This window comes from Aspergillus ochraceoroseus, assembly GCF_002846915.1.
Source record: "Aspergillus ochraceoroseus IBT 24754 chromosome Unknown P175scaffold_1, whole genome shotgun sequence".
Taxonomy (NCBI): Eukaryota; Fungi; Ascomycota; class Eurotiomycetes; order Eurotiales; family Aspergillaceae; genus Aspergillus; species Aspergillus ochraceoroseus.
In genome coordinates, this window is record NW_024468476.1 from 4,875,989 (window position 1) to 4,898,194 (window position 22,206).

A 22,206-nucleotide genomic window follows, 5' to 3' on the forward strand; every position below is an offset into this window, starting at 1 on the left:
GGAGGATCTTGACAAAGGGAAACGCAAGTTGGGAGACGACGAGGAGCGGACGAAGAGGATTTGGGAGAAATCCAATGTCACGTTTTCGGGCGGGCGATTTCAGTGCCGAGACCGCTGCTTATCGATAGTCGCACCGACAACCAAATCCTTAAACAATCCATCAATATATCATATCGATGTCGCTACAAAGAGCAACCATCTACGGCGGTTTGGCAGCATCTATTTATTAACTATTCTCGCTATTTTTTCTGATGACAGATCTGATCGCATTGGTCTTTTTTTTATCTGTGTATCTTTACCCGTTCATCAGTGGTACTATACACATCAACCCCAGCACAACCGCTATACACATGCAGACACCCTAGATTCAATTCCGCCATGGTGCTTCTGACCTCCTCCACGGTCTCTGTCATTGTGTCATCAGGAGTGATCTGCATATTTACGCTTCTGCTCTTCCTCTCTGGCTATGTCCTGCAGCAGCAATCCGTCCGAAGCATCCAGCATGCCATCCGCCCCGCAGATTCTCTCAAAGCCCATGCACCACCCCCAGGAGGGCATCTATACAGAAGAAGTCGAGAAGACCAGCACCAAGACCCTCTATCATATTTAGACTCCGCATCAGACGAAGAGCTGGCATCGCAATTCCAACCTCCAGAGAACCCAGAACACAGGAGCACCTCCCCAGGAGGACCCGGTAACTACGCATACCTCCAGCTCCTCTCCGACCCCGACCCATCCAACATCTGCTCCGCCATCCTGTTCTTCAAACACCTCTCCACAAACGGCACGGCAATCCAAGACCGTCTCTTCATGTACCCGCAACAATGGGACTCCCTGCCACCCAACAAACTCTCGCAACCGGTCTTGACGGCCCTCGCGCTGCTCCGCGCCGCAAGCCTCAAATACGGCATCTGGCTTCTCCCCATCGACATGACAGCCGCAACCTCCGCAGGGTACACCCTAACAGACACGAAACTCCTGCGACTGGGCCAAGTCCAGTTCATGCAGTACGACAGCGTCCTCTACCTCCAAACACCGGGGTTGCTCCTCGACACGGCGAAGCTCGACTCGATGCTGCTCTCGCGCCCGCTTCCCCTCCGCCACGACAAGACCCGAGTCGAGTCGTACAACAACGAAGCCTGGATTCCGATGCCATTGCGCGCCGAACGGGATTCCTCGCTTCCCCCCGTGTACCTGATTACAGTGAATAATGTGGAGAACGGCCACGTCGAGGCCCGCGGGCATATTCCGAACGCGGAGCTCGAGGAATTCGGTCGCCTGGTTACGGGTCCGGCGGGGGTAAGACCAAACTCGGATGCCGAGTATGGCCGTGATAACCAGCCGGGGTATGTGTTTTTCGAACGAGAGGATGACGGGCTGGTCAAGTGGGCGCGGAATCCATTGTTTGGCTCCTGGAGAGCGCAACAGTATGAGATTTGTGACGGGCTGGATTTGGATGTGATTTATGACAGTGATGATGATGATGATGATGATGATGATAACTTGTAATTTCCGTCCCTGTTATTTGTTTTCTTTCTTTCTTTCTTTCTTTCTTTCTTTCTTTCTTTCTTCTCTTTTTCTGATTAAATGTTTGGTTATGGTATCTTTTGGTTGGTTTGGAAGGGCGTTGGTTTTTCACATTTGTATGTACGGTACTTGATTTGAACTGTGCATGTCATTCATGTCTATTCGGTATATATATATATCAGCATTATATATCGACTAATAATCAGGCTATCCAATTATGATTTTTTTTTTTTTTCTTTTATTTCCCATAGGAAACATAGTGTAGTGTGTATACAGGAGCACAGCCAAAGCATATCTATCTATCTATCTATCTATTCCCGCTCACTCCTGCTGCTAAGGCTAATAGAATAGAATAAATAGATGAGAGGCCGAAAGGAAAAGCAACCAACCGTGAACCCGTACGCTTCAAGAACACTTTTCCAAGGTACTTTGTAATTGTACATGCATATCTCAACTCCATAAAGACCATATAGTTAGCAAGGCAAGCCAGCACCGAACCCCAAAAGGTACATACATATATTCGTACCATACGGTCATCAAAAACTCCTTACCTAGTATTAGTACCTACTAGTAGTAGTACCCCCCCCCTTTTTCTTTGGGGGGAAAAAATAAACAACTAGTTACCGCGGAACGCCAATTTCGTAGCCCAGCAACACTTCGGTCGTGCTACCTTCCCAACCTCGATTACCGCTCGTCGAGACTAAGAAGCGACATGCATTGTCAATGTATAGCTGCGACACGGTGCCTGTGCGGTGTCCTGGGATGATCAAGAACGGTACGGTAGAATGTCGAGAAACTTGCTCATGTTTTAGGTCGTATAATCGGAGGATATCATGGGATGCGCTAAAAGAGTGTTATGTTAGTTAATGAGAGACCGGGAGAAGAAGAAGATGGGGGAGCGATGGCTCTCACCATACGATATGTCGCCCATTCGGCATCGCCTTTAGGGCTGTGACTGGCCCGCTTCCTTGCGGGAATTTAAAGGTTCGTTCCGGGTCCCGCAGGCCCTTGTGGAGACTGTATTCTTCTACAGTGCCGTTGCGGCGTCCGGCATAGATGTAGTTGCCGTCTGGGGACCAGCACGCGTTCATACACCATGGGGGCGAATTGCGCGGTGTAATGCGAGCAACTGCGGATTGTTGCCTGCGGTCCCATATTCGGATAGTGCCGTCAATAGACGCGGCGAGGAAGGTATTGTCGTTGCTATTAGTCTCCAACTGGGTTGATTGGGTCAGGTCTAGGGTTTGTGAGGGTGGTTCTAGCTCCTCGGCATGGGGAAGGCCATTTGTTAAGGCTTGCGATGCGCCATTTGGCATCTCTGTCGTTTGGGAGTCGAGTGGTTGGGTGGATGCGGTGGTATCAATTCCGGGATTGGCGTCGTTCGAAGGGAAAGAAGTATCTAGGATACCATTCTGCTGGATCATTTGATCAGGCTCACCTGGTGCGTCGGCATCTGGGAGGACACCGTTTGCAAGCGCTTTGCCGAACTCATCGTCGTCATCCACGCCAAAGCCATTGGCAGACGTGCCTATGCCATCACCACCAGCCCCATCATTATCCCCGAACAAAGAGTCAGCACCACCAAAGAGCGAGTCTGCTGGTGACCCCGCCTGCGGGTTAATAGCACCGTTTTCGCCCTGATTATCTGACGTGTCCATGAGCTCGAAACTTTCGCGCCCCCTCGCCTGGTGGTGGTTGGATGAATACGTCCCATTCGGCTGTTGGGCTTCAGATGTATCTCTCGGAACCGGCAGACTCGACTCTGGACGTATTTCAATGGCCGAGATCTGCCCCGCGCTCGATCCGAAGGAACGTCTAGTTTGGCCCGTATTCAAATCCCAATCGAATACCCGCTTATCCCAGCTTCCGGAGAGTAGCGATTTTTCGTCGGAGGTGAGAGTCAGCACCGATACAGCTGAGGTATGTTGCTGTAGAAGAGCAATCTCCTTGCCCTCATCATGTCGAATCGACTGCAATCGAATATTACCCGATTCAAGGCCGGACAGCAACCACAGACCCTCGCTATGACTAGCTAACGAGTATACTGGCGATAAGGCGGCACCGTCCATGTTCTCCCAGTATGTCATCAACACGCCCGCTTTGATCACGCTATCGACAAACGGGTGCCGTTGCGCCACGGTCAACATCAGCTTGCTATTGATTGAATCGACCCAGTTAAACTTTCGCACGTATCCATCCGAGCCCCCGCTAAACACCCATCTCATGTCCGCTGTCGCCGTAATCGCATTGATCGAGGTGCTGTGTGGCGCGGCAGTTGTAGGAACTATATCGTATGTCGAGGCCGTCAGGCACTCCGGCCGCACACTCGGGTGGAAAGCTGAAAGTAGGTCGGACACAATATTATCTGGGCCCGGGGATGTCATAGTGGTGTCTGCGTTCTGCTGAGCAGCGCTTTCGGATGCATGGCTGGCGTTGGACTGGCTGTCTGCATCCCCATCCCCATCGGCGTCTCCGTCGGCATCCACGTCTTGATCGTTGTCGTTGTCATTCCCACCATCATCAGCGTCTCTGAGGGTATCATCCATGTCATTATCCGAGCTTCCATCTTGCGAACCTATAGCAATCACCAACACCTTAGTTCCTATCCCAAAGTTGGTGAGCAAGAGAGGGGAGGGAGGTCATTCACCTGCGAGGTCTCGATCATCGTCATCTTCTGCGATCGAGCCCATTGTGTAGGCGACAGAAAAATTGCTAAATTCCCAAGAGAATGTTCAAGCAATTGTTGTTCTTCTGCCTTCTTGTTCGTCTGATCGCTGCGAAATCTAACCAAACCGAGGAAAGAAATTGTGATAATTTCAGAATTGCATCACCTCAGCATTGAGGAAGATTGACCATGCTGAGGAGTAATATAGCGCTCAAGGACTATAACTAAATGAAAGAGCGCAGCAACAGGGCATATGATTGCGAATGAATGAATCTGGTCGCATCGAGATCTCCCCGATGTCCAATTATACTATTCCCGGTTAGGAAATAGACTCTATTATGTAAAAATAGCTGTTCATAGCACCGCCTTCCTTATTTAGTATTCTGCCCCGTTGTGTACACTAACCTAATATGGAAGGAAGATACCTCAGGCAGCGCTGGAAATATGACTGACGTCGGCTTGCAAAACACTACATTGTTGTGTAATTCTCTGGTTTTTCAGGCGATGGATGTAAATGTGACTTTCATTGTAGTAAATATTCAGATCAAAAATATCTCTCTTTCATTTACGTGTGAGATATCAGAGGAATTATGGATAGGAGAGAGAGAAGTAACAGTCTCTCTTGTTCTTGACTATTCACTGTCTCTCTTCCATTTTAATGCTCTTCTCTCCTCGCATCGTGCGGGTACCCTATATAACGACGGTTTATGTCTTATGATGTCAACCTCGGGATGAATCCAGAGGTTCTGTTCCGGTAGTTCAGAACTTCCCCGCACACAACTGTAGTGTGTACTCAGAGCAACTTGTGAGCAGAATTCATTCAAATTCCTTAAATTGGACGTCGTTGGGTGTCTAACCATTTGTCGTCGTGGAGAAGATCAATAGCGGTAGGGTTTATAGTCTGGGGATGATCTGCAGATTCGCTGCTGAGACCGACTTCAAATTGGAAAAAATCCAACACTTCCGAGTATCTGCCAAGTACCTTCGTTAGCCTCATTCTTGTGTGTGTGTGTGTGTGTGTGTGTGGGAGAGAAAGAGAGAGAGATTCGGTTGAGTGAGCTATACATCATGATCTTCCATGTATCTTTGGGTAAGGGGAGGTTATCGTGGGAATCCACACATTATCATGCCGCAGCTGTTTCAAAAGCTTCACTTCTCGATAGGCTCGTTTGGCAATTGAAGCACTGTCGAATGGTTTCATCATCTTCTTGATTGCAACCGGTTGTTCCACTATCAAGTCATACGCAGAGCTGGTGATAAACACTTTCGTCAGCTCTCTAGAACAACAACAACAACAACAACAACAGAACAACTTCAAGGAGCATTGAATTTTTTTACCAAACGACCCCAGAGGCGCCAAGGCCTACTGGTTGCAAATTCGCATACCTGGAGCAAATTCGCATACCTGGATGATGGTCAGCTATCTTTGATCTTTACTTCCATCGCCGCAATCACGGGAAGAATGTGCCTGCTGGTGGCTTCGAAGGTGGTGCCTAGGATTTCTGAACGGATGAAATCCGCCATGGTGTTGCCCTCAAACTTTAGAGCTATCAGACCTTAAATTTTAAACTGGATACTGAGAGTTGGACAAAAACAACTTTCTGGGCACGTTTGCACGGCACACACACACACTGCCGAATCCGCAATGAAGAGTGTTGTTGGGGGTAACAGGAGTCTAGACGCAAGAAGAAGAATAAGACAACAAGGGGGAGCCAAAGCGAGAAATGTGCCTAGGCAGTCTAGGTACCTGGTGTTATTTAATCCATTTGGAGGAGCTCTAAGTACACAAGCGATTTCTGACTGTTATTGGCGGGATGAGATGCCAGCCAGACCTTGGAAGACAGACAGTAGTGGGTCAGCGAATACCAACGGTTGAAGTACAACCCAGGTTCCTCTGAGAAAAATATACACTCTTGAAATAAAGAATATACTCAAACTGGGGCCCCATGAATGCCAACTTACTCAGTCGTCGAGAAGGCTTCTTGGCTGCATTGCGCTTATCCCCCCAAGTTCACGCTGGGCGAATGCTCCTTCCTCAGCCCAGTTTGGATCAAAACCGGTTTGCTCCGGGATGACACCACGCACGGGCTCGTTCTGTTGTCTGGGATGGTGAATTGACTCTAGCTTTTGAGCTAAAATTGCATCGTGACGTTTGGACTCTCCTTTCGCAAACGCCTGGTAATTCTCGACTGCTTGTTCTCTGCTTCCTAGTCCAACTTGCCGTCCCTGTGACCAGTTATCATCGGCTCTAACCGTCTGCGTAAGATATTCAAGTCGCCGGGCTTCCTCGCAGGTGCAAGAACACGTGTGGGTTGTCGAGCAAGGGATCTTGCAGATGTGTTCGCAGGCCATTCGACGGTTGCAAGTTTCGCGGCACTGAACTTGGTCGTGCGAAAAGCTAAAAACGTTGCCATTGTTACCTCGATTTTCTGGAAAAGGGGGGATTGCATCTCCTTTTTTACCTGTGGCATTGGATACTGCATTTGTGTCCACAGTGAGGCAGACTCTCACCACAGGGAAGTTGGCAGCCCCCATTGATCGTGCTCCACTCGGACGGATCTGAAACCATGTATGTTAGTATTATACATATCTGGGATTGCACTTTCGCAGAACATTATATATAGACCTTTAATAAGGATTCTGTTTCCATGCTTCTCGCAAGTCAGCGGTAGCTCATATGCAATGCGTGGCTTTTCACTCTTGTTGCCCATGATTAGCAAAACCTTCTCCCAGAGAGAGTTGGCAGACGCAAGCAGCCCAGCATTTCCAAACATGTAAAACCCACGTTTTGCCCGCGAAAGAGCCACGCAGACACGATTGGGTATCGACAGAAACCCTATATCCTTCCCCCTGTTTCTGACAAGAGAGAGAATCACGATTTCATTCTCCTCTCCCTGATACGAGTCGACAGTCATGACCTTCACATAGGTTCCTTGGAGATAAGAATGCTTCTTCAGCAGATTTAGCAACCTCTTTCTTTGGCCGTTGTAAAATGTGAGTATGGTTATATCTTTAACCTCTATATTGTTGAGCACGAGGTAATTGAAGAACCCCACTATCATCTCAGCTTCCTTTTCGTTAAATTTAGAGGCGAGGCTGTCACGGCTTTCGGGCCAGCTGTGGGTAAAGAAATACAATCGGCAATTCCCCATTCCCGGCACTTTTGGTTGTTGCTTTACCGACTCGTGATCCTCCAATCCCTCATATATGGGGGTCAATAACCCGCGGATCTCAGGAGCCATACGTCTCTGTTGCCGGAGCGTGACATATTCCATACTATTCTGGACCAGACGCTCAAACATCGACACGTCCAGGAAGAATGGATCCCCTTTAAGGTCTTGAACTGCACATCGTCCTCGAAGCTGTTGATGGTCACCGACAAGAATCATATGTTGGAGAGAGTCCAAACACGCAGCAGCTATAGGAGCCTCAATCGCCTCTGCAGCTTCTTCTACCAGGACAATCTTTGGTTTCAGGCTCGAAACCAGAGCTCGATACTTGCTTAGCCCGGTTGCTGTCATCCCGATCACCCTGGCGTTTTGGAGGATAAAATAATCCCTTTCCCATCTCCCTATTTGTAGATTTTTGCAACAGTCATAGTACCGAGCACATAATCTACGGAAGTCTTGCAAGAGTCGTGTTTTCAGCTGCTTTCGGAGGATGTTGTAGACACTGCCGCGCTCCTTTACTGGAATTTTCCACATATCATCGCACTCAAGATACCTTAAGGCAGATTGTTTCGTATGAAAAGAATCTTGTCGCCCAATATAAGACTCCCGGAGTGAGGTGAACGGGCCTTTGAGGATTTCGTGATCGTCCTCATCTAGTCCCTGTTCCGCCTCCAGCTCTTTCAGCTGCTCATATTCTCGGTCCACCTCGTCTTCAGCAAACCCAAAGTTCTGAGCTGTGTATTTGACTTCAAACGGAATGACTTGATCTCCAAGCCAGGCTACTAGCGGGTCGGCCTCTTCGGCCTCTCCTCCAGCATGTACCCAGCGTTTAGCTCCCTCTGCGAGGGCGTCACACTGCTTTTCCCCCAAGAGATTGTACTTCTTGAACACTGACGATGGGATTGGGCAATCTGAATTTTCAGCGCAGAGCGGCTGTAGAATTTCTGACAAGCTATTAAACAATGCCTTGTTTTTTCTGATTGCAGATGGGAAGACACCGCCATTGAAAGCAGGCGTTGGTTCACTGCATCGAATTGCATATAGCGTGCGTTTTCTGATATTAGGGTCGCTGCTTCTACCCCCTAGACGAACATATTGTTTCTCAAACTGGGAGACATATTTCAGGATTTGATCGATAGCATGATTTGTCTGCGAGGAGATTATAATTGGAGGATCGTTGGCTTTCATATTGGAGAGGAGGATCTTTAATGCAACCACTGAGACATGCGTCTTGCCCGTACCCGGAGGGCCTTGAATAATAGCAAGCTGCCTTGTGAGGATTTGCTCTAGCGCGGCCCATTGCGCCGTATCAAAACCGCCTGATGGGCGCCGGGGCCATTCTTTAAGAAGATCAAAATGGCCACCTTCTCCAGAATCCTCAATTGCAGACTCCAGTTCAACAACGGGGTTGTTTTTGACGTATTCCGGAGGGTCGATATCGGTGTTGAGGGAGCAGATATAACGTGCAAGGGGAAATCTATTGAAGCGTTAACTTCCAATGGTAAAATCCTTCACTGTTGTGGAGTTCTCACCGTTCTTGACTCATCTTCTGAAGAGCGGTTAAAGTGTGCCTCGCGGACTCATAGTATCCGTTCTTCGCCTCTACCATCAGCCATTCAAGTTGGGGATCGAAGTCTGCATCAGCTGGGTCCGCAAAGAAGATATCGATTTCTGGAGGTAGTTGCTTGACAGCTTCCAGCGGTCTAGCGGCAACAACAGCAACGATACACTTGCTCTGAAAGAGATCATGGACAGGGGATAAAGCAATCACGGAGCCACTTATCAAGCGTTTAGAGTAGTCCCATGCGATACTCTTCCCAGCTCTATTTGTAGAGAACCGAATCCGAAATGCCAAACCTCGATGCGAGAAAGTTACACCGGTTATATAGACCTGCACCTAGTTCATCATCGTCTACCCAAAGTGGTAAAACCTATACAGAATCGAATGCTGACCTTTTCATATATGGAAATCGCCTGTGTGTCCATCATCTCCGGGTCATTCCTCACATAAGCCACAGCATCACGCAACGGAGCCACTGCGTCTTCCCTGAGAAGTTCGTAGTGGGCTTTCAAATAGGCGTCTTTGGATTCCCAAGCGCCATCGATCTTATTGGGGACCAGGAAGACGTCTTCATCATTGTTGTTGTCCAAGATTTCATCCGAAGACGGCAGTTCGGGTCTCAGAACCCACGAGGGAGCGTCATCAAGCCGAATAGGCGAAAAGTAATTGGAGATATCTTTGTTAACAAAGGCAGGGGGGTTGTGATCAGATTCCTGGAGATCAATCCTTTGGAATCTCTCTAAGGGAGAGGAATTGACTTCTTCCATTGGGTTCCTCTTGGGAGACGGAGACACAAAAGAGAGGAAGATTTGAAATATTCTCAAGAAGGATATGATGATGTCTGCGTCAGAAGGGGCGTGACTCTTTCTAAGATTCACCTTGGAAAGCGGGAGGGGAGAAGGGAATGAAAGGAGTAAAGAAGGATGGAAGAAAAGGGTTACTACCGGTTACCTAGGATGGACAGAGGAAATTCACTCAAACAGAGCCATGCAGCCACCCATAATAGAAACTGCAAACAAGGTAAACCCAATATACTACTTCACTTGAATAGGACCATATATGCTCCTTTTATTCACTGTTCTGTACCGAAAACTCAGCTGCTTCAGCCCTTTCTCTGGTATATGTGAAGCAGCCTATATTACATGAGAAAACCAAAGAGGTTGTACTGGAGATAAAGATGTTGCAGGCAGCAGTTATACCAGGACGACTGGTAACCTGGTAACTTGAGTTATATGGGCTGGTTTGAGGGCAGTAGCTGGATGGCCGTGAATGGTTATATCAATGCTATGTTGTTAGCTATATTATATGCCTTATATGATCAAGACTGTAACAATAACGCCAAAGAAGCTAATATAAGTGATCTAGCTAATATAGTATATATATTATAATAGTTATAATGGTGATAAGTGGCCACCAAACCATACAGGCTATAACGGGAGAGGGCGTTGAGTAGCACTGCGGGTATTTAGTAGAGAACTTTCCTAGAACAATAGCAGTGTAGATATTAGCAGCAATCTATATGAGATTCATGGCTCCTGAAAAGGCACGTAGTCTATCCATGAGAGATGGAATCGAGAGGATCCAGTCGCAAACAAACAACTGGCCTTCACCCTTCTTGGACACTTCATCGACCTCATCGCCAAGCTTGAGCTCTTCAGAGTCCAGAGTACTAGGTAGGCCAAAGCAATGTCCTCAATGAGGCAAACTTATTTTGACGATCACAGAAGATTCCAACGGAAAGCAATATACAGTCTGTCCTGTTTTCCACGGATCCGTTTCACGTCTGTCTGCAGGTTTGTATAGTCTAGACCGCAAGTGCGCAGAAAGAAGACCTATCGATCAATCCGACAACACTCGCCATCCATGTCTCCGGGAATTTCTCATCAGAGATTGGAGCATCTCGGTCCACAAAACACAAAACACATCCCCACCGGACAGAGGCGCACGATGGCGATAACAGCTTGGCGAGAAGCGGGGGGAGGGGAGGATCGACATCGTCCTCCAGTTGCTTCCCCGCGAAGACTCGAACCCTTGTTGGAGGATTGTGGAGAGGGTAACCAGGTACTTAAAGATGCCTCTACGGAGTGCTAAAGTACTATTACTACGTAGTGGTTGTACAGAGTACCTACAGGTAGGCAAGGAAGAAGGGAATTGATTTCCCGATTAGGAAATAGGATATGTTGCATCGAAGCCACGGAGAAGTTCCAGTGATCCAGTTCTAATAAGAGACATGATATGATATTAGGGGTAATAAAGGATGGAGGGGCAGAAGGAGATTCGAGCTAATAATACAAGCTTCTGTCATGTTTCACCAGGGGCGTGTGTGGACTGTGTACTGCGGATATATTCTTTCTGATAATGAAAAACCAATTCAGCCAAGGGGGAGGCGTATCGCTTGGAGGATATAAAACCAAAGATTTTATATCAATCAAAGAATACTACCTAGTTAACTTAATCACTTTAATCACCAGCATAGGGGCAGGGTTTACACAGTAGTACAGGCATATCATATCCAACAATAACAAGATTGATATCATTTTCTTGAGAATTTAATTGCTTGATAAGTCTTCTTCCACTTGGTCAATATTCAAAGATATATCTTAATCTCACTGAATTTTGAGCGAGAAATATGACGAGAAATGGTGGGAATTGAACTTGGAAGCAACACTTGGCCTGTGTCCCTAGCTCGACAACTGTACGGTCCCCTTTAGATAAGTACTAAACGAATACAGTGCTTAGTTCTCGTTAGTTACCCGAGAGTCTGCAATTAGAGATATTCAGTTCTCCGTAGTGTTGGTCTTTTTGCGTTATCAATCGCTGGTAGTGGCTAACAGGAGGAATTTAGGAAATGCACGATTTGAATCAAGATAGTAGAAAGGGAGAATCCACTAAATTGGACGGAATCCGTATTCCGTATTCCGTATTCCTACGAAAGCCGTCGGCTAAACAGCCTTCGGGAGTTCGATAGCACACCAGGAAAGTTTCCAGTTTCAACTTTCAACTCGTCGGCATCCACACCGAAGTCAGGACACGACTCAGTCTGGAAGCGAGATAGGGAATGGAAAGGAAAGATCGATCCTTCGGTACGCTGAACAGCCTAGAAGAATCCCCGGGTACTCGCGCAAGAGGCGCCCGCCATCGGAGTCCATCGCTCGTTCCGACAAAATGGAAACAGTTTTCGGCAGTTCAAGGATGGCTAACCGATTGCATCAGAAGCTCCGGCACCATATCTCTCGTTTCACAGAGTTATGCCAGAATAGGCAGCCCTTCAGCCACTTACGAGTCAGAATATGGGCGAGCGGGGGAGATCCGGCCATGGCAGCGCTGCGATAACATGGCCCCATTACGGTCTACCTAGTTATAGTCAACCAACCACATATCAGTTTACCTATCAAGATCCATGGACTAACAAGTTAGAACACCTTCGAATCCCCAAACATTTCCCACGTGTTTGAGGATTCGAAGGTGTTTTAACATACCAAAGCCAAAAAATAGGTGAGTTGCGGTTCCAATTGCCAAGACGGCTCAGGCACTGCGAATTCGGCCGAGATATGGAGATCTTTTCCAGACAGAAAGGGGGTTGTTACGGTGCACGTTGGGAGCATTTGTATAATCTTGATTCTCCAGACCTCATTTGTATGATCTACCGTCCTAATCCTCTGAATCTGATAGAGGACATCGCACTGGCTCCGTGGCGTCTCTGTATCTGCCAAGATTTTGCGCCTCTCAATGACAAGTTCCACAGCGGGGATGTGGTCTGTTGTAGGGAATGTTGCCTTGTTCCAGATATCCTGACATTGCTGATCGGGCTTTGGAGAGAGAAAGGTACATCTAGAGCAATATCCACGAGGGTTTAAGGAGAGGTGATCAAGCAGTCCCAGTTGCAAGCAAGTCAGAAGACAGGTAACTACAAGTGCATGACCCTGAGCTGAGACAAAAGAAGCAAAAGAGGAACAGAGAAAAAGCACGGTGTCGGACAACTCTTCCGGCTTTCCCATTCGCTTCATCCGTGCAATATCTATCCACAGCGGGTCGTAGCGGTTTGCGGATCTCCTCGTTGTGAGTTGCCATCGGGGTCTCAACCACCCCCGGACAGACGCAGTTCACTCGAATCGCATGTCTCGCATAGGCGATAGCACCCGAGGAACGAGTCATCGCGATAACAGCGGCATGAAGAAATACACATATTGTCGGGAAAAGAAGGACCAGAAAACCAAGAACAACAACAAAGAGTGGGGTAAAAGCAAAAAAGAAAAAAGAAAAAAAAAAAAAAGAGGAGGAAATAAACTCACAAGCGTGAGGACGGCCAACGATCCCCAGCTGACCAGCAATATGGACATTGGACAATGGCTCCTGGCGGGCAACTTGGGTTCTGGCCGGGTAACGGATCCTGTTCGAGCATCTGCTTTCACAGCGCCCGTGAACAAAACCAACAGCCTCAGTAATTGACATTGTTGATGTGATCAAACAGGCGCGGTCGTGGTTTCAGTAGAGGGAAGCCCGTTGCTCAGGATTCCAGGGCAATTCACCAAAGCCGGTGTCGACAACCTGTATGATTCATCGGACACATTGCCGGTCAGGACAAAGAGACGGACGGGTCTGGGGGTGGGAAACTAGAATGATTTTCTGGGTCTGGGTCAGAGCGGGTTCATTGAGGTTTGTAATGGCGATGGTTGGGCAGCCAGCCAGCCGAGGCGAAGGTTTTTGCGACAACGGCGCCAATGCCTATGTCCCGTTAGTATTTTGATGCTTCACGAAGTTCAAGAAGGAAGAGGGGAAAGGGAAAAAAAAAAAAAAAAGGCGTGAGAGTGTACCAGAGCAACTGCTGGAAATGTAGATATATGTACCTATTGATAGTATTTGATCATGGCTGGAGCTGGAGAGAAGGCCGCAATTTGAACTCTGAATTGACGATGTATCCAGTTAGTCACTCAGCCTCGGGCTAAATCTATAAGCTCCGGTGATTTGGAGAAATCATATCTCATCATTTCCTTGAATGTTATCATATCGTATGTGGGGGTTTTAATTCAGTCCCCTGAGCGTGGCGTCGGCGATTTCTTGCCATTATTACATTCATGATTATTCACTACTTTTACTTGGGCTGTTGGGGTCTCTTTTTCTTTCCCCTCGTCTCTTCTTCCTCCAAATCATCTCCAGTGCTTCTCCAGTTTTAATCCATCTCACTCGCATTATAATATTATTATTATTAAATAATAATAGTAGTACTATTATTAATTCTTTGAGACTTGACTCCAAAGTGGAGCGATCGATCTTCCACATCTCTTGTTCTCACGTCTCCATAACTGTTCACGTCTCCAGCAACGCCTTGATGCTGTCTCAGTCACCACCACAGCCAACGGCTTCAAGCTCCCGACGCTTAAGCGTTGGAGCAAAGAGCAGAATATGTATCCATTGCGGACGCAGCTTTAGGCGCACAGAACACTTGGAGCGTCATATCCGCACTCGTAAGCCCCTCATTTCCATCCTCGTGGTGGTGTGAATCCATTTCGTGACTAACAATGCCTCCCCAGACACAAAGGAAAAGCCATATACCTGCTTCTGCGGGGCGGCCTTTTCCCGACGTGATCTCCTCAAACGCCATACGGGCATCACCCACCAGGACACCATCACACCCAACACGAGCACGACGAGTAGTCTCGTTTCTCCCAAATCCCAGTCCGATCAAGATGTCGTAAAGCATCCCCGTCGTCGACCCTCAACGCAGACTCGACAGTACCATGCTCCTCCAGACCCACCACAAGAGATTGCCCTGCCACCGTCACCGGGGGTTCAGTGGACAATGCAACAGAGTTCGTACCTAGGACATGACCAGAGTATGCTCAATTCGACAGCACCCAATGGAGGAATCACACATGATGCGGAGATTCTCGAAGCAGCCCAGTTGCTGCTTCCAGTAGGGAGTCTCCCAGTGATCTACCCAGACCCCGAACCTTCACGTATGTGCTTGATTCCCTCTCCAGATTTAACTCACGAATCTAGCTAATGAAAACAAAACAAAACAAAACAAAAAAAATAATTAGCGACATCATTGCCATACCTCCCAGAAGAATTAAATCACTTTCAAGAATTCACCCACTTTCTAGACTCCCTTGGATTGCCCTCGGAATGGGTCCCTGCGGGAGAAGTACCCCAAGTCCATAGTGCAATTCCTGAAGTCCCTGAACCCGGACATAACCTTTCCTTCAGAGATCAAGATCACAAATCCTATCGGCGAAATCCGATGGATAGGTCACGAGCGGACTCCCCCTTCCGATCATGGCCCCCATCTGTACCTCCAGGGGATCAGAGCATGGGGATGGTCTCGGACTACGGTAACATCTACCATCCACCGGAGGATTTCGCCAGACTCATCGTGCCTAATTTATAATTTTGTACTTAGAACCCCCCCAAAATGCACAGAAGGCTTTACCCCTTAAGGTCAATGAGGAAGAAACCCTGCGCCTTGCTGCGTCTTTAGAAGAATTCCGCCACATTATCCCCGATTTTGTTTTGCCCTCCCGACACACTCTAACGAGGTATTTGACCTCTTTCTTTGATGGCTTCTACCACCATCTCCCCTTTGTTCACATCCCCACCTTCCAAATAAATGAGCGAGCGCCGGAACTTGTCCTAGCTTTCTTAACAGTAGGTGCTCAGTATCGCTTTGAGCATCGTAATGCCAAACGGCTCTTTCATGCCGCAAAAGCAATCGTATTGTACCGGCTGTCGAAGGGTTCGTATTCGACCCCGGCAGCCGCATATAACACTACCACCCAAATTTCTCTAGATGCTGTCCGTGAAATGTCACAGTTACCACCGGACCAGAGTCCACCAATGCTATCTCCAGAGCTGGCCGCAGGCGTGAATGCTTGGAAGCGGATTGAGACTATTCGTGCCCTGTTAGCACTAATGGGCTACGCGACATGGGAAGGCGCGGAACTCGTCCAGGAGGCTCTCGGCCTTCAGGGCTTAATGGTGCGATCTTTGCGCGAGTTTGGTTTGACAGAAAGCTTCTCTGTGACATCCACCCATCCACCGCAGCAGTGGCACGAATGGGCCGAGGAAGAGTCTATCCGGCGCACGCTGCTTCTCTCGTTCTGCTATGTGCACATCCACAGTATTGCCTACAATATCTACCCCGTTCTACGCAGCAGCGAAGTCCACCTCCGTCTCCCCTGCTCTACAAAGGAATGGAAAGCAGGTTCCGCCGAAGAATGGGAAACCGCGCAAAAAGAAGTCGGCTCCCCGCAACTCTTCTTTCAAGATGCACTCGCACACCTCCTACAACCACCCCGATCCTCATCTGTGCTGCTGGACCCCATCCCTACGCCAGTGGGCAACTACATCCTCCTCCACGGCCTTCTCCAACGCATCCATCTCGTCAGCGAGCTTTCTATCTCAAAAGGAAACCAACCACTCGCCCTCCCAATTGAAGAACTCAACAAACTGGAGTAGGTCTTTATTTTTCTTTTCTTCCTCTTCTTCTTCAGTTGCCAAAAACATTTCCCACCTAGACTAACATCCCATATTTTTTTTTTTTTTTTTTTTTTTTTTTCCCCCAGACGAGCCCTCCACTCTTGGACCTCAGTCTGGCAACAAGCCCCCGAATCCAGTCTGGACCAGGGCAACGAAAATGGCCCGCTCCCATTTACATCTTCCGCCCTGTTGGGCCTCGCATATGTGCGTCTCTCTCTGAATCTCGGTCCCTACCGACACCTTGAAACCCGAGACCCCATGACTATCGCCTCCGCACTGCACCGTGCCCCAAAACTAGAGCCAACGAGCTACCTCACCCCAGCACTTCTCTACTCCGCGCACGCACTTAGTATCCCAGTTCGTCTGGGGATCGACCATATTGCGCGTAGCCAGGCCTTTTTCTGGAGTGTGCAGCACTCCGTAGCAAGTCTGGATTGCGCGGTTCTTCTCAGTAAATGGTTGATGTCGCTAAAGGACGATCAAAACTTAACCGGTACGAATAAACCAGGCTCCCGGGTGTAATCCCCATACAGAACAGACCTATATATTCTAATACAGATAGAAAATAAAGAAAACGAGTCCAGAATCCTCTACTGGACCCGCTGCATAGTCCAAGAAGCATACACGTCCATGGACCTCGACGCATCCGACTCCTTCCCTGGAATCGAACCTGGCTCGGGCATTGCTACAGGTACCGCGATTAACCTCGAAACCCGGAGCTTAGGCTTTGCCGTGATAAAGCTATGGGCAAGACTGTTTCGGAAAAACACTCAGTGGCCATTTATCAATGTGCTCGGGGAGAGTTTGGAGAGGTATTTGGAGTCGGTGATGGATTAGTCTCTTCTTCCAACACACACACACACACACACACACACACACACACACGTGTATATATATATATACACACATATATATACCCTTCCTAGGCATTTATTCCAATTTCTCCTCCCCAGTTTCTCTACATTATGATCTAATACCACCAGATATGTTTTATGTTTCTTAGCACGCTGTGTTGTGTTATGTTGTGCTGAGACTGGGGCTTACTCAGTGAAAAATTTCGTAGTTAGTTAACTAACTAGTTAAAAAGCAAGTTAATGAATGGGCTGGATATATGACCAAAAAATGAACGGCAGCTGTTGATGATAATAATGCTTGTCCCTGTTACATATATCCACACACACACACACACACATATATATATATATATATATTTTTCCCAATCTAGGCTCTTTAGATAAGTAATAAAATGAGTAAGAGGGAACTGAAGAAATAGCATACTCCTACAATAATTTCCCTTTTATAATGAAAGCATAATGTAGTTTTGAAAATCCCCTGCTAGAGGAGGAAAAACCAGACCAGACAGATAGACAGATCGACAGATAGACAGATCGACAGATAGACAGATCGATAGATATAGATTCCTTTGTTGACAAAGAGATCCTATAGGATATTTCACCTGCTTTCTTTCTTAATGGTCTGTCTGCCTGCAGTAGATAGTTAGGTAGTTACATAGATGCAAGGGAGCTTAGCAGTACTGGCTTCCTACAGTGCTAAAATTCCTACATAGATATGTTTCAGTCCTCTTTATTCCACCCATGATTATGTATGGGCTGTGAGGAAAGGTGACGGTGGCACTTAGGGCCCGACTGGAACCGACTGGAACAGGAGAGAGAGAAAAAAAACAATACTTCGGTAATATTGCAAATTCAGATTGCAATGCATACGATACAATCTATCACTTTTATAGTAATCCTAAATCATCAAGGGTGGAGGGTATTTATGAAGCAGAGGAAACAGAAAGAAAAGGGCAGAAGAAAAAAAAAAAAAAAAAAAAATTAACCCCATGTTCCTCCTCCACCACCACGGCCTTGCCGACGCTGGGCTGACAACCGCCAATCGTTCTCCCCAGCAAACCGATTATGCAAGGGTTGGATCCGCTCTGCCTTCTTCCGTTTCGAGAGCCGATCCGTTGGTGCAACCTTGAAGAACGTTGGCGCCGCCTCGACAAGCCACTTCGGCTCAATGGAGGTAGTACAATGCATGTACTCCTTAGTCGTGAGGACAAGAGTATGATAGATGACGTGCTCGGAAGGCTTTCCGAACAGGGCTGAGCTTGGATGCATGTAAACAGGGGTACCCTCGACAAGCGTCTTGTATCCCTCTTGAGGATCCTTACGTCCCGCATTGCGGAAGAACCCTGTGCAAAGGGCCTGGCGCACTTTGGTGGTGTTGCGGCCGCAAGAGACGATCTTATGATGGTAGCGGTCCATGATCCCAAGGAGCTGCTGGCGTACATCCTGGGCGCGACGGATCTGCCGGGCCTGGATGAAGTTCTCAAAGCACCAGGCGTTGTTGAATTTGGAGTTTTTCCAGCCATTATAGACGTTCAGGAGAGTAAGGTGGTCGCCGTGTGGGTCGTGGAATTTGGCTTTCTTTTGGTCTGCTTGTTGCTGCTTTTCCTTGGGGCGGTAGAAGACGGATTGGATGGAAAGCATCGCAACGATACTAAGCATCTCCTCCGAGCATCCCATATCGACCGAGGCGATAAGAACCTTGGCTAGAGCAGGTTCCATGGGGAAGTCGGCCATTTTCCTCCCTAGTCGGGTAAGGAGACCTTCATCGTCTAATGCGGACAGGGCGTAGAGTTCTTCCAGTGCAGTAAGCATGGTGTTGGTCGGGGGTGGGTCCATAAAGTCAAAATGAAGCAGATCGTTGATGCCCATGGCCTTGAGCATGAGGATAGTGTGAGACAGGTTTTGACGCTGGATTTCGGGAATCGTAGTTGGCAGCATCTCTGACTGGTAAGCGGCTTCGGTGTACAGGCGGAAGCACTTGCCAGGGCCGGTTCTTCCAGCACGGCCAGCCCGTTGTTTGGCCTGGGCTTGCGAAATAGGAGTCACCACCAGAGAATCCATACCGAGCTTGGGGTCGTATGCGTTCTGCTTCACGAAGCCAGGGTCAATAACGTAGTAGATATTGTCAATGGTGATCGAGGTTTCCGCAATGTTGGTAGCAATGACAACCTTCCTACCACCAGGCGGGGCAGGTTCGAAAATCCTACTCTGCATCTCGCTAGGTAGGGCGGAGTAGACGGGAAGTATGACCAGCTCTGGCACACTCGGTCCCAAAACTTTCATGCGCTCGTAGAGGATCTCGCAAGCGGTATCGATTTCTTCCTGACCTGTCAAGAACAAAAGCATATCGCCTGCAGGCTCCGTCAAGTGGATCTGCATGACTGTAATAAGAGCTGCATCCAGATAATCTGATTCTGGTTCCTTCGAGTACATGATCTCGACAGGGAAAGTTCGACCAGGGATCGAGAAAATCGGACAGCCATTGAAATACTCCGAGAACTTTTCAGCATCTAGGGTCGCCGATGTAACAATCAGCCTCAGGTCTGGTCTCCGCTTGAGGGTCTTCTTCAGCAGTCCGAAGAGAACATCAGTTGCGATTGTACGCTCGTGAGCTTCGTCAAGCATAATCACAGAGTACTTCCTGAGATCTGGGTCTAAGAGAACCTCTCTTTGAAGCATGCCATCAGTCATGTACTTGATCTTCGTCTCTGGGCTGGTACAGTCCTCGAAACGAATGGTGTATCCAACCTCAGCACCCAGTCTGCAACCCACCTCCTCGGCCACACGCTTCGCGACAGACATGGCTGCAACACGACGAGGTTGTGTACATCCGATAATGCCACTGTTGGCATACCCACCCTCAGCCAGGTACTGCGTTAGTTGCGTTGTTTTCCCGGATCCAGTATCTCCGACAACGATCAGGAGCTGGTTGTCACGCACGGCGTCAAGCAGCTGCTTGCGGAATTTGTACACAGGTAGACTTTCTCGTTGCTGCTTGATCGACATGTTCGTCCGTTTACCAAAAGACTGGTTCTTGCCCATGGTGACTCTCTTCCACTCGGGAACAGATTCATCTGTCTTTGATTGTTGAGCGTGGCGCAAATCAGTAGCAAATTGTCGCTCACCAGGAGCAACCATAGGATCTTGCCATTGTGCATTGAGATCGACCTCTGCTGCTCGTTCTGCTGCTTTGTCTTGGGCTTCTTGCTGCCGTAAGTCTCGTCGTTCCTTTGCCAGGTTGGTGCCCGCCATGGCTGATCGGTTCATAGAGCCATCTGGGGCTTTGACGACTCGGATCGGAGACAGTTCCAGCGACATCTTGGTCTGTCCTGCTAGGAAGGGAGGTTCTTCGTCTCGAACCTCAATATCGATATCCTCCTCTTCTTCAAAAGCGCCCTCACCGGTAAGAGTAGCATGGTACTCTTCATCAATGTCAGGATAGTCAGCGGCAGAAGCAGCGCCGGATGCAATCAGTTGCTTAATCTCCCATCGCTCTGGGGAAGTCAAGCGCTTCCGGTTCTTCATCGGCTTGCCATTGGACTCCTCGATAATCGGGACGTCAGAGCTTAGGTTTCCATATCTGTCGTTGGAGGAAACGCCATTGAGACGTTCCATGTTGGCTCCGGACGCAAGACGCCGTTGAGGGATGAGGTCCAACCCAGTCTCTTGGTCCACTTCTTTCATAGACAAGCCTATCCGGGAGCCTTGAATGCTGATAACTTTAACCTTGACAGGCTGGCCACGGGAAACCAAGTCGGAAGGATGGTTAACTCGGGCCCCCTCTTGCATTGCCGAGACGTGCACCAGGCCATCCACCTTGCCCTGCACGCCCTGCAAGTTCACGAACACGCCAAAGTCCTTCACTCCAGTGACCCGTCCATCATAGACCTTATATAGCACTGGCTGATCATCCAACTCAACAGGTGGCGGTTTTTTGAAATAGTCATCATCATCGTCTCGTCGCTTCCTGCGCTCACTTCGTGCATTGCGATACCCATCATCCCTAGAGCTATGTTTCCCCGTTGATCGACCAAATTCATCTACCTCCTCATCTCCCTTATTATACGCGGGGCTCCGCGACCTCGATCGAGAGCGATACCGATCATTCCGCCTCCGTCCCCGGCCGTAATCATCATATTCGGGACTCCGACTTCGCTTCCTGTTGGCGCGAGCCTCTTTCGGCGCGTGAGTCTGAGATTGAGATTTCTCCTTCTGCGCCTTCCCCGCTAGCCCCTCCAACATTGCAAACGTATCGTCCATCGCATCGGCCTTCACATCCGGGGCCTCCCGCTCCTCCCGCCGCCGATAATCATCCGCATCCCAGTGTTGATCTCGATCAGGCACAGCCAGACCTTTGAACACGCGCGCCTTCTTCTCCAAGGCACTCAGAACATCAATATCGTCATCCTTGCCCTCTGAGTCGTCCGCCACAGCCTTATTCTTCTGGTTCTTGTACTTCGGGTGCATGGTCAGAACAAGGCGATCCACACTCTCCAACAAGCTCTGCGGGAACTCCGCACCCATCGCCTCCAGGGTACTCTTGAATTCGGCAAACGAAGCGCATTTCAGATGCTGGTCGATCACGAACTCGGCTAGGGTTTTGTCGTTGACGCCAATGTGGTTCTGGAGCTCGTTGGTGATTCGCGAGACGAGCGAAAAGAGCTCCAGAGACTGGAGGTCATCCATGACGGGAGAAGGCGAAAGGCGTCACGTCACGGATGGAGAGAGAGAGTAAGGTGATTTGAAAGCAAATAAAAGAAGAGGATGGATTGAATGATAGTGAAGAGAGAGCGCGCGCGACACACCCCTCCCCCATGCGAAGGTGGTTCTGTGTCTCGTCGGTCGTTGTCTGTCTGTCTTTCCCTTTCCCACTCGGTAAAGCTTTCTGTCGCGGAAAATCGTTGTGGCGTGTTGGGACACCGCCACCGATAAGATAAGCCATCTTTTTTTCCT

General features: G+C 48.6%; 5 protein-coding genes across 5 annotated transcripts; 2 read left to right on the plus strand and 3 right to left on the minus strand.

Moving 5' to 3' along the window:
• Positions 1-180: 180 nt before the first annotated feature.
• Positions 181-1,729, plus strand: P175DRAFT_0498418 (uncharacterized protein). Its single transcript, XM_040896495.1, has one exon. It carries the CDS (start codon positions 379-381, stop codon positions 1,507-1,509), a length of 1,131 nt encoding a protein of 376 aa, XP_040756693.1. The 5' UTR covers positions 181-378; the 3' UTR covers positions 1,510-1,729.
• Positions 1,730-1,764: 35 nt separating this feature from the next.
• On the minus strand, positions 1,765-4,442 carry P175DRAFT_0521088 (WD40 repeat domain-containing protein). The gene is made up of 3 exons (XM_040899181.1): positions 4,175-4,442; positions 2,440-4,102; positions 1,765-2,370 (listed from the first exon to the last, which is right to left on the minus strand). The coding sequence occupies exons 1-3, from the start codon at positions 4,215-4,217 to the stop codon at positions 2,148-2,150; spliced, it is 1,929 nt and encodes a 642-aa protein (XP_040756694.1). The 5' UTR covers positions 4,218-4,442; the 3' UTR covers positions 1,765-2,147.
• Positions 4,443-5,309: 867 nt separating this feature from the next.
• Positions 5,310-5,589, minus strand: mpkC (mitogen-activated protein kinase mpkC; the record flags this gene model as incomplete). The annotated part of the gene is made up of 2 exons (XM_040893041.1): positions 5,310-5,442; positions 5,531-5,589. Coding segments are annotated over 2 exons (192 nt in total), but the record flags the coding sequence as incomplete, so codon positions are not given.
• A 565-nt stretch (positions 5,590-6,154) lies between these two features.
• P175DRAFT_0430333 (putative DEAD box helicase involved in nonsense mediated decay) lies at positions 6,155-9,690 on the minus strand (the record flags this gene model as incomplete). The annotated part of the gene is made up of 5 exons (XM_040893423.1): positions 6,155-6,590; positions 6,655-6,751; positions 6,819-8,839; positions 8,895-9,253; positions 9,316-9,690. The coding sequence occupies 5 exons, from the start codon at positions 9,688-9,690 to the stop codon at positions 6,155-6,157; spliced, it is 3,288 nt and encodes a 1,095-aa protein (XP_040756696.1).
• Positions 9,691-13,914: 4,224 nt separating this feature from the next.
• P175DRAFT_0514062 (uncharacterized protein) lies at positions 13,915-17,546 on the plus strand. The gene is made up of 6 exons (XM_040898784.1): positions 13,915-14,388; positions 14,455-14,880; positions 14,965-15,255; positions 15,324-16,374; positions 16,486-16,892; positions 16,971-17,546. Exons 1-6 carry the CDS (start codon positions 14,253-14,255, stop codon positions 17,234-17,236), a joined length of 2,577 nt encoding a protein of 858 aa, XP_040756697.1. The 5' UTR covers positions 13,915-14,252; the 3' UTR covers positions 17,237-17,546.
• The last annotated feature ends 4,660 nt before the right edge of the window (positions 17,547-22,206 follow it).